Below are 18,832 nucleotides of genomic sequence, written 5' to 3'. Positions count from 1 at the left end.
GAAAATATTCGTCAGATATTGATGAGAATTCGGCTTCGTTTCTGAATTTCTTATCGCATTTCGCATCTTGTTAAAAATTTCAGCTGCACTGTTAAGTTAGCTTTTGAAAATTATCAACAGTTCTCTTTGTGTTTTTATGTTTTTATTGGTTATTATGTAAACTTTGGGGAGTAAACTCTTCTCTTCTGTCATGTAGCATTTAGTAAAGTAGCTTGTGTGCTATGTTTTAGATTTCCTTTCAATTGAAGCCCCTATCCATGCAAGGGGGGGGGGGGAATAGGGGGGGTCCGGACCCCCCCCCACTTTTCTAAAATATGGTCTTCGAGTGTTGTCCAAAAACGATGTAAAACTCATTATACTGTATGCTTATGTCAATAACAATTGTAAAATACTTTGCTAACCGTAGCTAAAATGAATCAAATAACGGGGGAAGATTTGCAAAAAGGGCGTTTCCCCGCATTAGCGAGTGTTTGAAGAGCGTGGTCCAAAACAATTTCTGGGGGCTACGCCCCAGACCCCCCCCCCCCCCCCCACTGCTGAAGCCCTGGGTACGCCACTGTATCCATGCTCTTGTGAAGGGCACGGTCAAGTCTATCTTTAGACGATCACTGCTCCATCTCAGCTGAATGATTCATGTTTTGACTTGATTTGATCGGCCATTAGGGAGGCGCATTACTCCGCACTCTTGAAATCAAGTAGGGCAAGGGTGTTGACAAAGAAGAAGCCAACATTCCAGCCAAAAAAGTACAAAATGATGTTATGGACCATTTAATATTCACAGGTAAAAACTATTTCTGAGAGAAGCCCTTACTTTTAACGGAATTTCACTTTAAATTGATATGGAGCACCATCCTCGTATATTTTCTAGGAGAATATTACATTCTGGCCTAAACAGATTCCATCTTGGTATCGATCATCATTCAACACTTTTAGCGGTTTCTTTACAGTTAAAAAAAAGTCTGACACGTAGAATAGATTTAATTTAATACCAGATCCTATTAGATGATCTTCAGTCTTTTATAACTTACTTTTTTTCTCGGATTCTCCTTGCACAGATGAAAAAAGTTATTCGTTATAAAAAGTTCTGTTGATTTTATTTAGCAACGATAAGGCTTGACACAATACTGGTGAATTCAAAGGGAATATTGAGATATTGAAAACGCTTAGTGACTGATTACATACAATCCCAAAATACACGAGTATATGCATACCCTTTGAATTGCCACTGTAAAAAGAAGTAGCGTTAAGGAATGGGAAAGCAAATAAGGTAAAGTTTTTTGGCAATCTTTTATTTGTTCTTTATTCCAGCCAATTGGTGATGAGTTTCATAGGTTAGACAATACATTGCTAAGTTACTGACTAATGAGTCACACACATTTTGTTCTATAGTTGAAAAGTTCAGCCCTGGGTCACCCGGATCCATGCACTTCTGCATATTGGCTGTGTAGAGTCACTATTTGATAACATTTTACAATTATTACCACTACAAATTTCTAAATGTGTGTGATATCAGGCAGCCAGTTGCAAATTTTCAAAATCAACTTCTCTGTGCAAGAAACAAAGTTTCCAGTCTATTAGTCATTTTACAGTGGAGAATATTTTTGAAGCCATGTTGTTTCTAATGCCATTTCTGTATTCCTCAATATCAATTTGTATATGTTATAAATTTTCAAAGTCACAGTATATATAGAAATTGTTTAGCTGCCTTTTGAATACGGATTATCTTTTTATGAGCAAAAATTAGGGTGGGCCATTCCCATATTTGATGATTATTTTGAATTGTTACAACTTTACAACTGCTTAAGATATTGATTTCAAATTTGGAGGAATTTTTTTTTCAATAATACCACCAATTGATATTAAATTCAGATAATTCTGAGATAGTAGGTTACAACCTTCTTAGATTTCGTATGGAATGACTATGGCTAGATTTGACCATTCCCATAACTTTTCAGCATTAGATATCTACTGCAAATTGAATCATTAGACTTTCCTGGTGTCATTCATTCCTCCCGGGCTGCATTTGATTTTAAAGAATATAATAATATATTTGTTGTCATTGTTTTTTTTCAGAGTAAAAAACAATTGTTAGTATGAGTGTTGATAACCTGAAAGATGAAGATGAGCCTGTCAAAAATCTTCTTGATCCAGAAAGTAGTAGGCCTGGTGTAAAACTAAGAAGAGGCCACCCTGTTAATAGAAGAAGTAAAGGAATTGTCTTCCAAGATGATTTTCAAATTACTCCAGACCAAGAGGCTGCTGACAAGGATTTGTTGAAACAAACATACCATGGTAAGAATTTGTTCCAAATTTTGATATACCCTTATAATGATTTTAATTAATATCTTTGCTTCCCCCTACACTCTCTTGAAATAATGTGTGGGAAGCTAGGACCTTCCTCTATGCTGCCCAAGCAGTGGCAGACACTTGGGGGGGGGGCGAGGAGGGGCAACCACCCCCCAATACTTTAGAGAACAATGGTCTTTTGTTCTAAAACAATGGGAAATGTGACATCATCTTATTAAAACAATAGGCTTGCCCCCCCCTAATATTTGACCAACTGTCCGCCACTGTGCCCAAGCCTATTGACAAAAAAAACCACCACCAATTATAATATCCAATGCAACTAAAACTATATTTATATTCTATAACCACCACTGGTGATATCCCCTTATCACTACTGGAGATAACCCAAAATCCCCTTTGGTGATAGCCCATAATTACCACTGGTGATACACCATAATCACCATTGATGATATGCCATTATCACTGATGATATCCCCAAAAACTGCTGATGATATGCCATAATCATCACTGATAAAACCCTACACTAGTGATTCCCCATTATCACTACTGGTGATTTCCCTAATATCCACTGGTCAACACCTCCAAAGAAACCACTGATGGTATGCCATAATCAGCACTGAGGATACCCTGTAGTCACCACTAGTGCTACTCCATAATCTCTGCTGATAAAACCCCATTATTGCCACTGGTGATTCTCCATAACCACTACTGGTGAAATCCCATAATCACTACTGGTAATATCCTAAAATTACCACTGGTGATATCCCCAAAAACTGCTGGTGATATGCCATAATCATCACTGATAATACCCTATAATCACCACTAGTGATTCCCCATAATCAATACTGGTGATTTCCCTAATATCCACTGGTCAACACCCCCAAAGATTTCACTGATGTTATGCTATAATCAGCACTGATGACACTCCATAATTGCTACTACATAACCTCTGCTGATAAACCCCATTATTGCCACTGGTGATTCTCCATGATCACCACTGGTGATATCTCATAATAACAGCACTGATGATAACTCATAATAGGCCTGTCCCCCGAAGGTCAAATAATTGGTATTCGGTTACCTGTTTCATTATTCAGTTAGCTGAAGTCCAGAGCGAATATTCGGTTACAAGCGAATAGTTCGAATAGTATGATTATTCGATACAAACGAATAGTTCGAATAGTACGATTATTCGGTTGGAGACGAATAGTGCGGATAACCTCACCGTTGGAGGTCCACAATGGCCGTGACTGATCGAATAACCGTGACTGATAACCGAATAGCACTGACTGGTCGAATAGCAAGGATTGTTGTAAAGGAGAAAGGCAACTTCCTATCTTCAATCTTAGAAAGAGTTTCATGGATACGGGCCTTCTTCAAAAATCGCAAACCAAAGAAATAGTTACAAAGCCAATAAAGCAAGATTGGAAGGAGGCAGGGAGAGTGGAGCGTGGGTTGCAGGTGGGGGTCATGGAGCTTTTCCTCAGGAATTTTTGTGCTACAGGGCCTCTGACGAAAGGGAGGCCGGGGGGCTATGGCCCTGCCACTATTTTGCAGAATAATATAACTTTTCACAAAATCTTTTGTTGTGAGTGTTAAATTTTCAGATTGCAGTTTTTTACCAGCACCCTGCCACACCCATTTTACCACACCCATATTCGCTGAATAACCGAATATTCATTAAATTTTAAGACGAATAACGGAATAGGAATATCCGAAGGTTTGGACAGCCTTAACTCATAAACTCCACTTATAATACACCATGTAATCAACAATAGTGATACCATATAATCACCCCTGCTAATTTGCCATAATCACAGCTGGTGATACCCCATAACTCCAAGTAACAAATGATATATGTTGTGTCAATGCCTCAATGAAATGCAAATAACACTCAGTGCTATTTGCTGTGTTCCTTTATTTATAAGTTGTCCTGACATATAAGTCAATGCATTGTTTGAAATTTTTGGTTGAAAATACATGCATTTTAACAATACCTGGATATTAATTAAAAACATTGCTGCACCAGGCTCTATTCATTCCATAAATTTTATTTTGAATTATGCTCATTACTTCATTTTTTTGGCATTTCGACTTATAACCGACCAGGGTCACATCAAAACTGCAGTTAATACTGTCATATCAAATGTTGTTCAAAAGATATCTTTTTCTTCAAAGAGAAATCTTTTTTGCAAAAGTATTTGAAAGTTGCACTAATAATTACAATGCAAATTTTATTACAATTCTGTCATCAGCACACTTTTTACATATATTTTATGAACCTAGAAACTCGACTTATACGCTGAGAATTATGGTATTTTGGTTTTAAATATGATTTGCGTAGATTTTTTTGCAGCTTCCACTTTTGACCAAGCATTGTGAACTGAGGTAACAAAAAATTAGGATGCAGACAAAAATTGGCAGCCATGAGGCTAGAGAAATTTTGTTTTTCAGAAAGCAAACATTATCTATCTCAATGTTTACTTATAAGGCAATAAGACTTGGAATCGGACTCTCTTTGATACTTGAAAACCTGACTCTTGTCATAGACATGAATTCAAGTCTGTTGTCTTTATATTACTTTTCTCTTGCTTTTTTCCTGTCCTTTTGTTTGATTCCTATCTTTTTCCTGGAGACAGAACCATCCTTGCTTTTGGGTTCATGAAAAATACAAATTCCAAGAGCACTGTAAGATATTTTGAAAGATAATTAAAAGAACTCAGCGGAGTTGCAATTTATGCCTATAGTTGATGTAGAGATCTAGATTCTAAAAATAACTTAAATAAGGCTTCGTATACTGCAAGCTTTGCTTTGGAGCTCTTCATGCCACATTCTGCTGTTTTGAAAATCTTCTTTTAAAATTGATCTCTTTGATGATTCACCTACTGTGAAGTTTGTGAAAATATGTGAATCTACAATGGGCAAAATATTTTTGTCTGATACGATTATTATCTGAGGTTCTGGTGAGTAATCCCTGGGTTTATCTGTTCTTTCCAGTGGCAGCTAAAAGTATTATTAATTTTTTATGACCATTATGAAACACCTGTCTTTTGCATATATTCTCTATTTTCTCAACTATCAACACCTGCCATGATAATAACAGAGAAAAAGAACTTCTTTCACAACCGCAATATACTTAAAGCGTGCCCATCTTAAGGCTCGCGCTGCCATCCGCCCGAACACAGCATGTCAAGGTTGTGAAGAAAATCGTCTGCTTCCTACAGCGGTTCTATTGCATTCTGTTGATGCTTGCTTGCTTGTAAAGTTTTATCATCGCACTCTGCACGGCTACGGCAGTTCTAACATGCATTTGATGTGAAATTTCACCGTGACAGTCGACTGCTCTTTGTTTGTCTACGGTTAGAAATTTTCCATTTAAAGTCGGAGGCGAGTCCATTTTTGCGTAAATACAAATGAGGTCATATTTCTCACACCTAACTGCAGACTGTTCGTCTTGAGTTTATTAAAGAATTCTTGCGGGTTCCTGATACGTGAAACAAAGCGAGCATTTCTTGTATTTGCAATATTTTCCATGGCTAAGCTGCAGATATGATGCAACAGGTGTTTGTTTTTTCTTAATGCTAAGACATTCCGTAAACACTGGTTTATAAACAGCTTTGAGACCAGTATAGTCAGTTCGAATATGGTTGACGAGAAGCAGCATGGAAGAAGGCCACCGCCTCGATCAAGGCCACCTTTGCCAAGTAAGTTTGTTTTGGCGATGAACCGCTGGTAGAAAAGTATTCTACGTAAGGAGAGTACTCTACGTAAGAAGAGTATTCTACGTAAGGAGAGTACTCTATGTAAGAACAGTATTCTACGTAAGGAGAGTACTCTATGTAAGGAGACTATTCTTCTATGTAAGGAGAGTATTCTACGTAAAAAGTGTATTCTATGTAAGGAGAGTACTCTACGTAAGAAGAGTATTCTACGTAAGGAGAGTACTCTATGTAAGGAGAGTATTCTACGTAAAAAGTGTATTCTACGTAAGGAGAGTACTCTATGTAAGAAGGGTATTCTACGTAAGGAGAGTACTCTATGTAAGGAGACTATTCTTTTATGTAAGAAGAGTATTCTACGTAAGGAGAGTACTCTACGTAAGAAGAGTATTCTACGTAAGGAGAGTACTCTATGTAAGAACAGTATTCTACGTAAGGAGAGTACTCTATGTAAGGAGACTATTCTTCTATGTAAGGAGAGTATTCTACGTAAAAAGTGTATTCTACGTAAGGAGAGTACTCTATGTAAGAAGGGTATTCTACGTAAGGAGAGTACTCTATGTAAGGAGAGTATTCTACGTAAAAAGTGTATTCTACGTAAGGAGAGTACTCTATGTAAGAAGGGTATTCTACGTAAGGAGAGTACTCTATGTAAGGAGACTATTCTTCTATGTAAGAAGAGTATTCTACGTAAGGAGAGTACTCTACGTAAGAAAAGTATTCTACGTAAGGAGAGTACTCTATGTAAGGAGAGTATTCTACGTAAAAAGTGTATTCTACGTAAGGAGAGCACTCTATGTAAGGAGAATATTCTACGTAAAAAGTGTATTCTACGTAAGGACAGTTTTCTAAGTAAGGAGAGTATTTTAAGAAAAAAAAGTATTCTACGTTAGGGAAATATTCTACGTAAAGATAGTATTCTACGAAAGGAGAGTATTCTACGTAAGGAGAGTATTCTACGTAAGGAGAGTATTTTACGTAAGGAGAGTATTTTACGTAAGAGAGTATTTGCGTAAGGCCATAGCAAAAATATGGCAGAGGCAGTCCCCCAATATGGATTTCGTTCCGACGGCACTGAAAAGCATCCTTCGATGAAAAGCTGCGCCCACGAGATTGGAATTTGGTTAGAAAACTGTAGAATATTCTAGAAAAAGAATGCTGGTAAAAGTCAGTGGTAACAATGCAGCATTTTTACTTCCTATTTTCATGTGGATTAGTTCTTTTTGCAGAAGTGGAAAATCTATCTTCGTTTTCATCAGTCGACGGGAGTGCTGAAAATGCGAAAAAAGAAGAAGAAGAAGAAAAACCGCTTTCAGCAGACACGGGGGGTAACATTCCATCGCTTGAAGATATCGAAACAAAGTATTCTGACATCGCAAAATACAAAATCTTCCAACTCGCAGGTAGAAAATCTTCTCGTTACTACAATATTACTCCTTCGTTACTTACTTTTCCCAAATTAATTACTTCAACTTTCCTTTATATGGATTTCCTTGCGTTTGAATAAATTTATACTATACTATGAAAGAAAAAAGTCTTATTGAGCACTGCAAAGGATTTGAATCATAAGTTATTTTCTTTGGTAAGGATGTCTCCTTATGGGGGTATGGTAGAGGTGTATTGTACGCTCATCCCATCTTACGCTTGGAAAGTAACTATTTTTGGGCGTGCTTGTCTACAAGGTGGATTATTTGTGTGGAAATTCACTTGGCCATGGATGGAGGGTGTTCAACGCGTAACCCTTCTGATAGCCATTTGACTTTCCTAGAATTTTCTAGCATTTGAATGCACTTTGAATTGAAGCAACGTAAGGTTAGTAATTGATTATGAAATTAACTGAAATAAGAAAGAAATTGGGAGTATCTGATTTACTTAGAAGTTTTCCATAAGAAGGTTTTCCATAACAAATTTTTATCACATCACATGAATAAACAAAATCATTTAATTTCACAGTATGATGATTATGCCAAAACGATATGGGTAGGAATGTAACATGCTTGTTAGGGCTCCCTTTTTTACAGTTTCAGATAATTAGATTCCCCGCAATTGCTGCTTATCTCTTCTATGGTATTCCCGAAACATTTTATCTTTTGAATTCCTTTTAACCCTTCTTTACTTCTTTATCTAAAATTCTATTTTCGTATTTGACATTTAATCGAAATCACATCTTTTTTCGTGTAGCTATCTTCTTTGCTTTAGTTACTTTTGTATCTCATTAGATTTACAACTCAGTTTCTTTGTCCGATTTGATCATTAGGTTTTCATAATATATTAATGTTTTTGAATCTTCTATCACTGTAAATAACAAATATTCTTCGTTTTTAAACATAACTAAAGCAGAATCTGCAAAATTGCGCAGAAAATCTCTACCTTCTTTTGATCTTAATATTTTAAAAGTTTTAACGTGGATCAGAGCTTTAAAAGAAGTTTTAACTGAATATTTCTAGGCGATGACATTATGGGTAGGCCTGTGATTGCGTTCAGTGCTTGCCGTTTACCTGAAAGAGAACTAATCGATCACCAACGACTGATAGAGTAAGATTTTATCAAATAATTTATTTATTCATTGCCTAAAGTCAAACGACTGATATTTGGACCACATGCCGCATATGTTAATTTATGAGTTAAATTTACTAGATTTTTTCAAAATATGTTATTTTCAAAGACCTGGTATCGTGCATCGCTAATCAGTACCATTTGATGGACATCTAGGCAGATAAACAGAACCCTATCATTATAACGTCTTGATTCATTAATGTGTTGTCAAGATTGAAAATACTAAAGCCTTTAGGAGTATTTTGACAAATGGAGAACCACATTTGTCTATTCAGTTTCTGTGTAAACCCATTGGGTAGAGTGCTGTCAATGTATCGAACAGTCTTTTGGTGGGACAAAACGTAAAAAAGCTTTGAAAAAAACAAAAGTTTTGAGGCATACTTTGGCATAGTTTATCGTTTGACGCTTTTCAGAGTATGAAACGTCAGAACATAGATCTAAAACTATGTTCTGACGTTTTGTTTGGCCTTCGGGCTCTGAGTTTGTCACCCCTGGGCTGCAAATTTTTATCAATTCAAAATGCTGACAGTTGGATTAAAAGAAGATTGTGTAAGTTGATTTTGAATATTTTTCCACGATGCTTCTTCTGTTTGCATCATCCAGCGGCTCTCTCTTTATTGAATTCATTTGTAGAGCCTCAGCAGACCTCAAGACACTTCCTCCGTTGCCTTACTGATGTTATACGCTTCTCTGGCAGGTTCGCAAAGGCCACTCTTGACCACTACGTCATCAACGATTACACTTTAGTGTACTTCCACTATGGCCTCAACAGCCAAAACAAGCCATCATTTTCATGGCTTTTGCAAGTCTACAAGGAACTAGATAGAACGTGAGTAATTAAAATATGGAAAGAAACAAAGTAAATAACTAAAATTTGTAGTTTTAGGTTACAAAATGATTAGCAAACAATCTTTTGGTGTTACAAAATTTAAAAATGGCTTTGAAAAAGCAAAAATTTTGAGTCATACTGTATGGCTCAAAATGTTTGTTTTTTAAAGCCATTTGAAAAATAATTCTTTCGCGAAGCCAATCTTAAGCCCAGATATTCTACTGCTTTTAGTTTATATTTCGCGCGTGCCCTTTTATTTAAAGATTAATTGATGTTTATGTCATTTATTCGTGAACAATAGTTAACGCTATACCAAGCAGGTGCAGGTAATTATTCACAATTTTGAAAATGCAAGAAAAGTCTGTAATATCGGCTTTTGAACGTTATTGATTTTTAATTTCGATCTATTTGTCTGAACTGTGAAAAGGCTGTGAAAAAAAATTTCATTCAGTGCACATCTTTAATAAGATCCTCAATAGACATTTTACACTGTAAAATAAAAAGACTGCAGAAATTGCTCAACTGCTTGCTAGAAGTACTTCTCGTCCGGCACATTTTGGAGAATAAAACATCTGAAAATGTGAAAGAAAGCTTTTATCAAATTGCGGATCGAAAACAGCTCTGTGCATTGATCTTGCTATCACCAATTTTCCAGATAGTTGAGTTTCTTAGGCCTACATGAATCTAGATTTCTTCAAAAATTCTAATTGCGATATCTATTGCCAACCATTTTTTTCTTTATGCTTGATACAAATGGTTTGTTTGTTTGTTTTAGATATAAGAAAAACATTAAAGCATTTTACGTCGTACATCCAAGTTATTTCATAAAAGTCGCCTACGCCATAATGCAGCCATTCCTAAGGTTAGTTTTTGTTTTAATCTTTCACAAGATTTTTGTATTTCTGCAATAAGTTTAATATTCATGGGCGTAGAAAATGCTAGAGGTGGGGGGGGAGGGGGGGGTTAGTATGATCTTGCCCGAATATCATTGCATTTTTTGTATAGAACTGCTCGAATAAAGCCTGGTATGCGGTAAATTTCGCCTGATCAAGAGAGGGTTGCTGAAGCCTTTGTCTTTTTAGCCTATTTTGATATCCACTATTTATATGTAAAATGAAGGACATATTTTTCTTGATCTGATTTGATCTTGATTTCCATAAGCCTTTCTTGAGCTTCGTCGGTGTCCCTAGTAATTTCATGCAATTTTCTCAGTTTTATTTGTATGTTATTACGCTATTAATGATGGTCAATTATTTGCAGCAAGAAATTCGGTAAGAAGATTCATAATATGAATAGACTTGATGAGCTTATACCGTTCATCAGATTAGGACAACTGGATATCCCGCGAGAAGTCAGAGAGTGAGTGCATCCATAAACCTTAATATTTGACTTTTGTAGTTTATAACCCAGCTTCCGAAGGTAGTGTTAGGACACTGAGAAGCTTACCCTGGGAACCAGAGTCTCGTATTGTAGAATAAAGTATTGTAAACGGTTGCGATGGCAACGAATAAGAATCCTCGCTCGAAAAATATTTTTGACGCTAAATAATGGAGACTGTCGCACCCAAGGGTATAAGAAGCTATGCTTATCCTCTTCTTTCCTCTTGATGTGACCACACCTCGTGATTCCCATGTCTATTGAAAGTTTTTAGTCATGGCAGGGACTCGTTGCCAAGACCCTTGAAACAGCAGTCTGCGATCCTAACCACTAGGCCATCCTCACACAAGGTTTGGCTCTTAGAAGATGGAATTTTCCAGAAAATGTATAGTCATTCCAACACATCATCGAAAACTCTACGACGACCTGGGTTAAAATGTTAGACTGGCTATCTATCAATACATATCTGAAAGGTTGTTTAGGTGTTGTTTTAAAAAAGCATACTTTTAGTGGGATATAAAGCTTAAAAATTCAATGTAAATAGTTAGAACCGATATATCGAAAGAGTTAGATTTCTCTCAACGACGAAAGATCTCGCTGGAGCCATTTGAGCTACTGCGACCATTTGGATATACCATTCCCTCAAGAATATAGCTTTTATTGTATGTTGGTTATAAAGATCAATCATTTGACCAAAATAAAAATATGTTACAATAGACATTGCATTTTATCCATAAAACTGGTCGATTTGCCCAAGACCAGCCCTTGCTTCGCTACATGGCACCACCTTTCATTTTCCTTAGTGCCTTGTTTTTTCAGCATTTTCTTAGAAACCGTTCTTTTTTCTTTCTTATGTTTAATGGACATAGCCTTTTGCCCCTCTGGGTCTCGTCCTTGTAGTGTTGTAGAGTATTTTCCTGTTTTAGTAATGTATTTATTATATGCATTTGTAAATTTTCATTGGATTTTGTAAGAAAGAAAATAAAGTTAGATAAATGTAGGTATAACTTTTGGAAATTTAGAGACTCGGATATTATAATTGCAAATGCAAAGGAAACTAGGAAATACCGTTGGAAGTTAACTATATCTATTTACTGCTTCATAAAGATTTTTGAAATAAAGGAATACGGGAAATAAATTTGAATAATTGTGGATCAAAGAGCTTCTACCATTACTCTTTGCGTATAGGTAATGGCCATTTTGTTGTGTCAAAATGCAAACGGCCCTGTTTGTTTGATTTTTGAAGAAAAAACTGTTCATGTTGCGAACACATTTTCCATATTTTTAATACTGATTTGTTTAAAAGCTTTGTATGTATTTTTCAGCCATGATGAGCGACTCATAGCCAAAGGCAAATCAAAACCAGCTGCAACTACGTCGTCGTTCTATGTGCAAACAGAGATACCAAAGTCCCAGCAGTTTGGATTAAGTTTAGCAACGTGAGTCAAATTTATTATTGGTTTTTTCGAAACAAGTCTTTAAATTATATTGGTGCCGTGACCTGGATACATTAACGTCTACACCCTTCCTCTGGCAGAAAAGCCAAAACTTTCTCAGGACTTTTTTACTATAGTTATCATTTGATTTTTGTATCTTGTATAATAGAAACTTATTAATTTGGCCAACTGAATTTCGTGGATTAATGACTGGTGAATAAATGAGACGAAGATATTTATTCAAGATACAAACAAAACATAAGAATTTAGTTACCTATAGGCTTTCTATCTTTTATTTAGCACTATGGACTAAATAATGTGCCATTCAAATTTCTCATTGGTTTAACTACAAAATAGCGCTATTGTTACGTATCCAATCGGTAATGTAATGTAAGGTTAATTCGAAATGTTTTATCCAGCATAAACGCATTCAAAGCCTATTTTTGAATCTAGACCGTTGACTGACGGGACATGGTGCCTTTAAGACATGTTAGTGTCTGTCGATTGCCTTTAGACCTCATTTGGTACTGAGAGAAGCTTTCAGTTGTAACTCGTTGTCTCTGTTCTCAAGGTTCAGATATTTTATGCTTTTGGTACCTTTTAAGTTTTTTCATCTCTGCGACTTCTAATTTTCTAATTCCCTCTTTTTAAGGTTAATCGAGAATGGCGTTGCAGACCCTATACCTATCGTTGTAAAATCCTGTGTCGAGTTTCTACGTCAGCACGGTAGGTAATGTTTATATCCCGTGTCTAGCTAAGGAGGGAATTTAGTTCAATTTTATGGTAAAGTCGACTACCCATTCCACTTTATTATGACAACCCTTCTACTTTTTTGTAACAGTGACCGTAGTCTGTTACTTAAGAGTGAGTCAGAAGATGACGAAATGACAAGGACTTGATTTTGTATAATTACACTTTTTTGGGCTTGCTACAACTGGGAATGAGGGTTCCATTTCCATACTCACGTGTTCTTAGTCCTATGACAATTGAGAACTAGAGCGTAACTACCGTTGCTCAGCCCTGCTACATTATGATTCAGTATGCCTTAGTATAAGGTAAAAAATAACCATATGCATAAACTGTCTTTCTCTGATATTTGTTTTAATTTCTCTTACATTTTCTTACATTTCTAAACGTATTTCTTCCTTGTTTGTGGCTGATATACCAACAGTTGTTTTTGAAATCAACCACTTCACCCAGTTTATTCATTCCTCCTTTTTGTGAAGTTTTGCGAAAATACCAGCTCCGCCCCCCCTCTGGAGCTACCTGCCTTCTTATTAGAAACTTATCTTTTTGTGAAAATTTGTTCTGAGTTATCAGTACTTAATTTCCATTCTACATCTAAATGGAAACATTAAAATTCTGACGAGGCATGAAAAATTTTAATTTAAATGCTAAATCAGGAATTTGTAGTTATTTTTAGAATTTTTTTTAAAATCTTTGTGTTTATTTTTCATATTAATCGTGCAGTAAGCTTTTTATTTAAGATTTGAAATAAAACATCAGTTTTGATTTGATGTTTAAATCAAGATTAGCATATGATTGGAAGTTTTATCGAAAGCTGATGTTTTGATTTGTTTTTTAACAAAACATTGACATTTCCTTATCAAGTATTACATGGCATTAACATTTCGTTGTGAATTTTTATCACATTAAATGAATTCTATCAAGCGTTTATATCTTGACTTAAATGTTTTAATAAGCATTAATACTTTAAGATGAGATTTTGATCAAAAATGAGAGTGCTGATTAATTTTATATGAATGTTTTTTCTAGCATTAACCACAGAAGGAATATTTCGACGATCTCCTCTCAGCACAACAGTTGAAGAGCTGAAACGAAAATTCAATCAAGGTACCACCATATTCCTTTTTGCCAGTTTCTTTCACAGCATCTGTTTTGATTTTCCTTGATGCACGTACCGATGCCATAGAGCTGAGCTTTAAGACAATCATAAAAGGCTCGTTGTTATTTCTAACAGAGAGTTAGGAACTTGATGAGCAACGATGTTTGAAAGTCTACGTTTTGTATTGTACACAAAAATTCGAATGTGAGAACTGCTCCGTTTCAAACCCGGGGAGTGAATGAAAAATCAAAGGAGTTCTATCGCTGGGTTGGAAAATTTATTGTCTGCGCTTAATGACTTTGCTCCGCAATTAAAGATGAAGCTCTTGCATAGATGCTATTTGTTTTTGCTATCTTCTTCTCCAGGCTTTTCCCACCTCAGATGGAGACGGCCGTGCCGATCATTCTCCTCCACTTCTTCCTCTGTGCTGCCACAACCTCAGTAATAACGTCAGCTGCCAACTGCCCCCATTTAATGCCGCCCAACAAAATGCAGCTTTTTTGATTTTCCACTATTAAATAGGTTCCATCCTCAGTACTGCTTTTTGCATGAGCTGTTGTCAGATTTTAAAAAACGAAAGACCGTACTTGCTTCCAAGGACTTTTTAAACTTTTGTTAGGCCTGAAGTAACTAACTTTTTGTCTCAAAATGTTAATAAATCTAGCTGTTGCCAGTAATTCTTGCTGCTGAATATTTATATACATTATGTCTTTTATAAGACGTTTATGATTGTGCTACCAAACTTGTCTCTCCTTACTCTACTTAGGTGAAAACGTTGTATTTGATCCAGCTGACGTCCATGCTCCCGCCGTTCTAATAAAAAAATTCTTACGAGAAATGCCAGAGCCGCTTCTGACGTTCGAATTCTACCCTGTAGCTGCCGACATATGCGGTAAGCTGTCAATATCTCAGTCTACTCATTAATTATTGTTTGTGAATGATACAGTGCAGAAATTGACTAGTAGGTAAAAAGGAGTTCAAAAACTTGCAATATAACTACCTAGTTTGCATTTATGATAAGATACCATCCAATACAAACAATACCATACATTTCATACCCTACCATACCCTATCATACCCTACCATACCCTACCATACCCTACCATACCTTACCATACCCTACCATACCCTATCATACCCTACCATACCCTACCATACCCTACCATACCTTACCATACCCTACCATACCCTACCATACCCTACCATACCCTACCATCTTTTACCATACATATCCTACTATACCATACCATATTTTACCATATCCTACCATATCCTACCATACCCTACCATCTTTTATCATACATACCCTACCATACCCTACCATACCCTACCATACCCTACCATACCCTACCATACCCTACCATACCCTACCATACCCTACCATACCCTACCATCTTTTACCATACATATCCTACTATACCATACCATATTTTACCATATCCTACCATATCCTACCATACCCTACCATCTTTTATCATACATACCCTACCATACCCTACCATACCCTACCATACCCTACCATACCCTACCATCTTTTACCATACATATCCTACTATACCATACCATACCCTACCATATCCTACCATACCCTACCATCTTTTATCATACATACCCTACTATACCATACCATACCTTACCATACCCTACTATACCGTGCCATACCCTACCATCTTTTACCATACATACCGTACCATACCATATCAAACCATACCTCACACGCTTATCGATTGGGTAATGTTGATTGACAGATGGCTTAAAGTCACTTTGTCACAATACATTTCGCTGGCCATTTGAATATCCCAGTAGTTTAACTACACAATAGAGCTATTGTTACATATTCAATTAGCAATGTAAGGCCAATTCGCAATGTTTCTCCATCATAAATGCGCCTCAAAGCCTACTGTCAACACTGAACGGTTGACTGACGGGACATAGTGCTTTTAAGCCACTAAGTGACTGTCAATTGTCTTTACACCTCATTTGGTACTTAGAGAAGCTTCCAGTTGTAACTCGTTTATCTAGAAGCAACTTGCTGTTTATACTAAAAAGATGTGTTTAGGAAATTAATACCTTGATCCTTTGCGTACATATATAACATTATCCTTTGTCGAAAGAAACCGATTTGAATATCAAAAACCTCTTGTTCTCAATTAGCTTATCTTGTTTGAAAAATAACAAGGTTTAAATTTTTAACCTATTAATCTAGCTTTTTTGTTGGTTTTCGAAAGAAAATATCTGCATGTCTCCCTTTTTAAGGATAAATGCTATTTTTATTGATTTTAAGCCTGTATTTTTTTATTTAGCCCTACCGGCAGAAGAAAGGGTTGAGAAGATGAGATTCGAGATGAAAAGTTGCATTCCCAAAGATAACTACACTGTACTCACTTACATCATCAGATTTCTCGAAGAGGTACGAAATAAAATCTTATAGCAATAACAAGCATATTGAAATATATAACATAAATATCATTAAACAATCTTTTGGTGGTACAAAACTTGAAAATTGCTTTGAAAAAGCAAACATTTAGTAAACTAAAGCTTTTCGTCTGACACATTTCAGAGTTTAAAACGTCAGATCATAGATCATAAACTCTACGCTAGGAAATATGTATACCGAGTTGTGGATCGAAATGGCCAATCAGAAACACGAGCACATGACTGTGGAGGTACCACACAACTGGGTATATATATTTCCTAGCGTAGAGTTTTCGATCTATGTTCTGACATTTTAAACTTTGAAGAGTGTCAGACGAAAAGCTTTAGTTTACTAACTATTTGCTTTTTTTCAAAGCCATTTTCAAATATCATTAAGGCAAATTTCATTAATTTATGCCATGTTCCAGTCAAGTACTTGCATATTTCTAGACAATAGTACTGCAAACAGCTTTAGAGATAAAAAGGCCACCAGAATAACATGCATTCATGGGGCAATGTGTCAGCTCCCCCCGTCCATTTAATGTATGGTTGCATGTATTTGTAGAAGATATATTAACTTTATCTTTGGTAGGGGGGCGCAAAATATTAATACCCTCTTTGAGGACTGTAGTTGATTGTGTACGTGAATTTTTAATGAAATTTTTTAAAGCCAATGTTAAATGATTTCTTGATCGCAATCATCGCTTGACTGTCTACTAACTGCTCAGTTTTTTAATTATGCCAGCAATTACAAAAGTGTGTTTGCGGAATTACAGGAAATTTGAATAAGTTCTTTTCTTATGTTGAAAAATTCTTAAATGTGACAAATGTTAACCAGGCTAAATATTTGCAGGTCGTACAGAATTCTGCAGAGAACAGAATGTCCACTGGCAATTTGGCGATCATCTTTGGTCCCAATCTTATGTGGTCTAAACACGAGACAATATCGCTAACATCGATGGCAAAAATAAATACTTTTACAAAACTGTTATTAGACAATTCTCAGGAAGTTTTGTCTCCAGATGTCTTTGTAGATAAAGACTAATTACTTGAATTTTTATAATCCACTAAATATTTGAACCGTCTATCCAGATCTTGCAAGGCCCTTGTTAAGTTTTATTACAGGGCTTGTTATTCAAAGTTTTTCTTGTAAGGGGAGAGGATGGGTACATACTAACTGTATCTTGTCAATTGTCCATTAAGCACTTTAAGTACAGTCCAGGAATGTTTATCTGTTCCTCGGGTAATATCCTTTAGCTCCGAAAACTACAGATAAATATTCTGAAACTGTTCAGATGAAGAATAGAGATAAGCGGGAATTTGAGTTAAATTTTTCAATTTCTTTTATTTCAAACGGCCTATTTCGCTGTCGTTGACTATCTGAGCTCATAATTTCTGGGCTCTGCTTATAAGCACCCTTTGGCTCCATTTATTCACTACCCCAAACAACGGAAATCTGATAAGTAGTGTGATAAGGTCAATAAATTTTTCTAGTCAATAAAAATTACATTTATCCTTTTTTTAGTTGTTGGGCTGTTAGTATTGAATTATATTATTATAACAACTTCGATTAATCGTTTGCTTCATAGTTGACCTGAAGGAAACCTATGTGAGAATAAATTTCTAAAGAAGTTTCTGTGAAAACTAAATCCTTACAAAGTCCAGAATGCTACTATTTCCCCCGGAATGACATAAAGGCTAGTCAAGGCATGATTTGGGTGCGATTGGAATGAAATAAAATACCGTTCTAAGGGAAATAGGGACCAATATCAGGGCCTCCGAAGAAGGGGGCCATGTCCCCACCCCCACATGTTAACAAAACAATAGAGCACTTTTCAAAATCTTTAGCTATGGGTGTTGAATTTTCCTTTGCCCCCCCCCCCCCCCCATTTCAAACCAGTGTCAGAGCCCATAATGTATAATTGCAAAGAGTAGAGAATTCTAAGTGAGATTAAAGCAAGCATGTGCAGGTAGCATAGAATCAAGAAGAATCGATTATTTTGGGCCATTTGATTTACATTTCTTTATTTCTGAAGCCCTTGATTCGAACATTTATATTGATGATAGAGAAAGAATTTTGACTTCGGTCGATATGCTTTTTCACACAAAAGTTCTTTACTTTCTTTTTATCAGGAATTTAAATACTAAATTGAAGTAAATCTGGGTTTCTCTTTGCAAAATTTCTTTGCTATGGTGCTATGTGACTTATTTTGTCGCGTTGGGTCTTCATTCCTTGCAAAACATTTTACATTTAATTAATTAGCGATTATATTCCGTTTGTAGTATAAAGTTGTCTCTTTATCTTTCATGGTAGAACTTCGATTTAACAATCGGCCCCATTTTAGAT

The 18,832-nt window shown here is 36.0% G+C and overlaps 1 protein-coding gene across 4 annotated transcripts; it reads left to right on the top strand.

The window, feature by feature from the left end:
- Window positions 1-649: 649 nt before the first annotated feature.
- On the top strand, window positions 650-18,098 carry LOC135683607 (rho GTPase-activating protein 1). Of its 4 annotated transcripts, none has more exons than XM_065198923.2 (13): window positions 650-781; window positions 2,074-2,292; window positions 7,256-7,429; window positions 8,474-8,561; window positions 9,280-9,411; window positions 10,187-10,273; window positions 10,672-10,770; window positions 12,114-12,227; window positions 12,877-12,950; window positions 14,001-14,078; window positions 14,837-14,962; window positions 16,374-16,480; window positions 17,339-18,098. In XM_065198923.2, the coding sequence occupies exons 2-13, from the start codon at window positions 2,094-2,096 to the stop codon at window positions 17,528-17,530; spliced, it is 1,470 nt and encodes a 489-aa protein (XP_065054995.2). In that variant the 5' UTR covers window positions 650-781; window positions 2,074-2,093; the 3' UTR covers window positions 17,531-18,098. The 4 variants fall into 4 exon arrangements, with proteins under 4 accessions (XP_065054995.2, XP_065054989.2, XP_065055001.1 ...); XM_065198917.2 differs by having other exon boundaries at window positions 7,244-7,429; XM_065198929.2 differs by lacking the exons at window positions 650-781; window positions 2,074-2,292 and adding an exon at window positions 2,414-6,011 and having other exon boundaries at window positions 7,244-7,429.
- Window positions 18,099-18,832: the final 734 nt, after the last annotated feature.

This window comes from Rhopilema esculentum, chromosome 17 (assembly GCF_057945365.1).
Source record: "Rhopilema esculentum isolate cy_ngs chromosome 17, ASM5794536v1, whole genome shotgun sequence".
In the NCBI taxonomy this organism is placed as follows: Eukaryota; Metazoa; Cnidaria; class Scyphozoa; order Rhizostomeae; family Rhizostomatidae; genus Rhopilema; species Rhopilema esculentum.
Note: the sequence above shows the minus strand (reverse complement) of the source record. Positions and strands in the feature narration are given on the sequence as shown.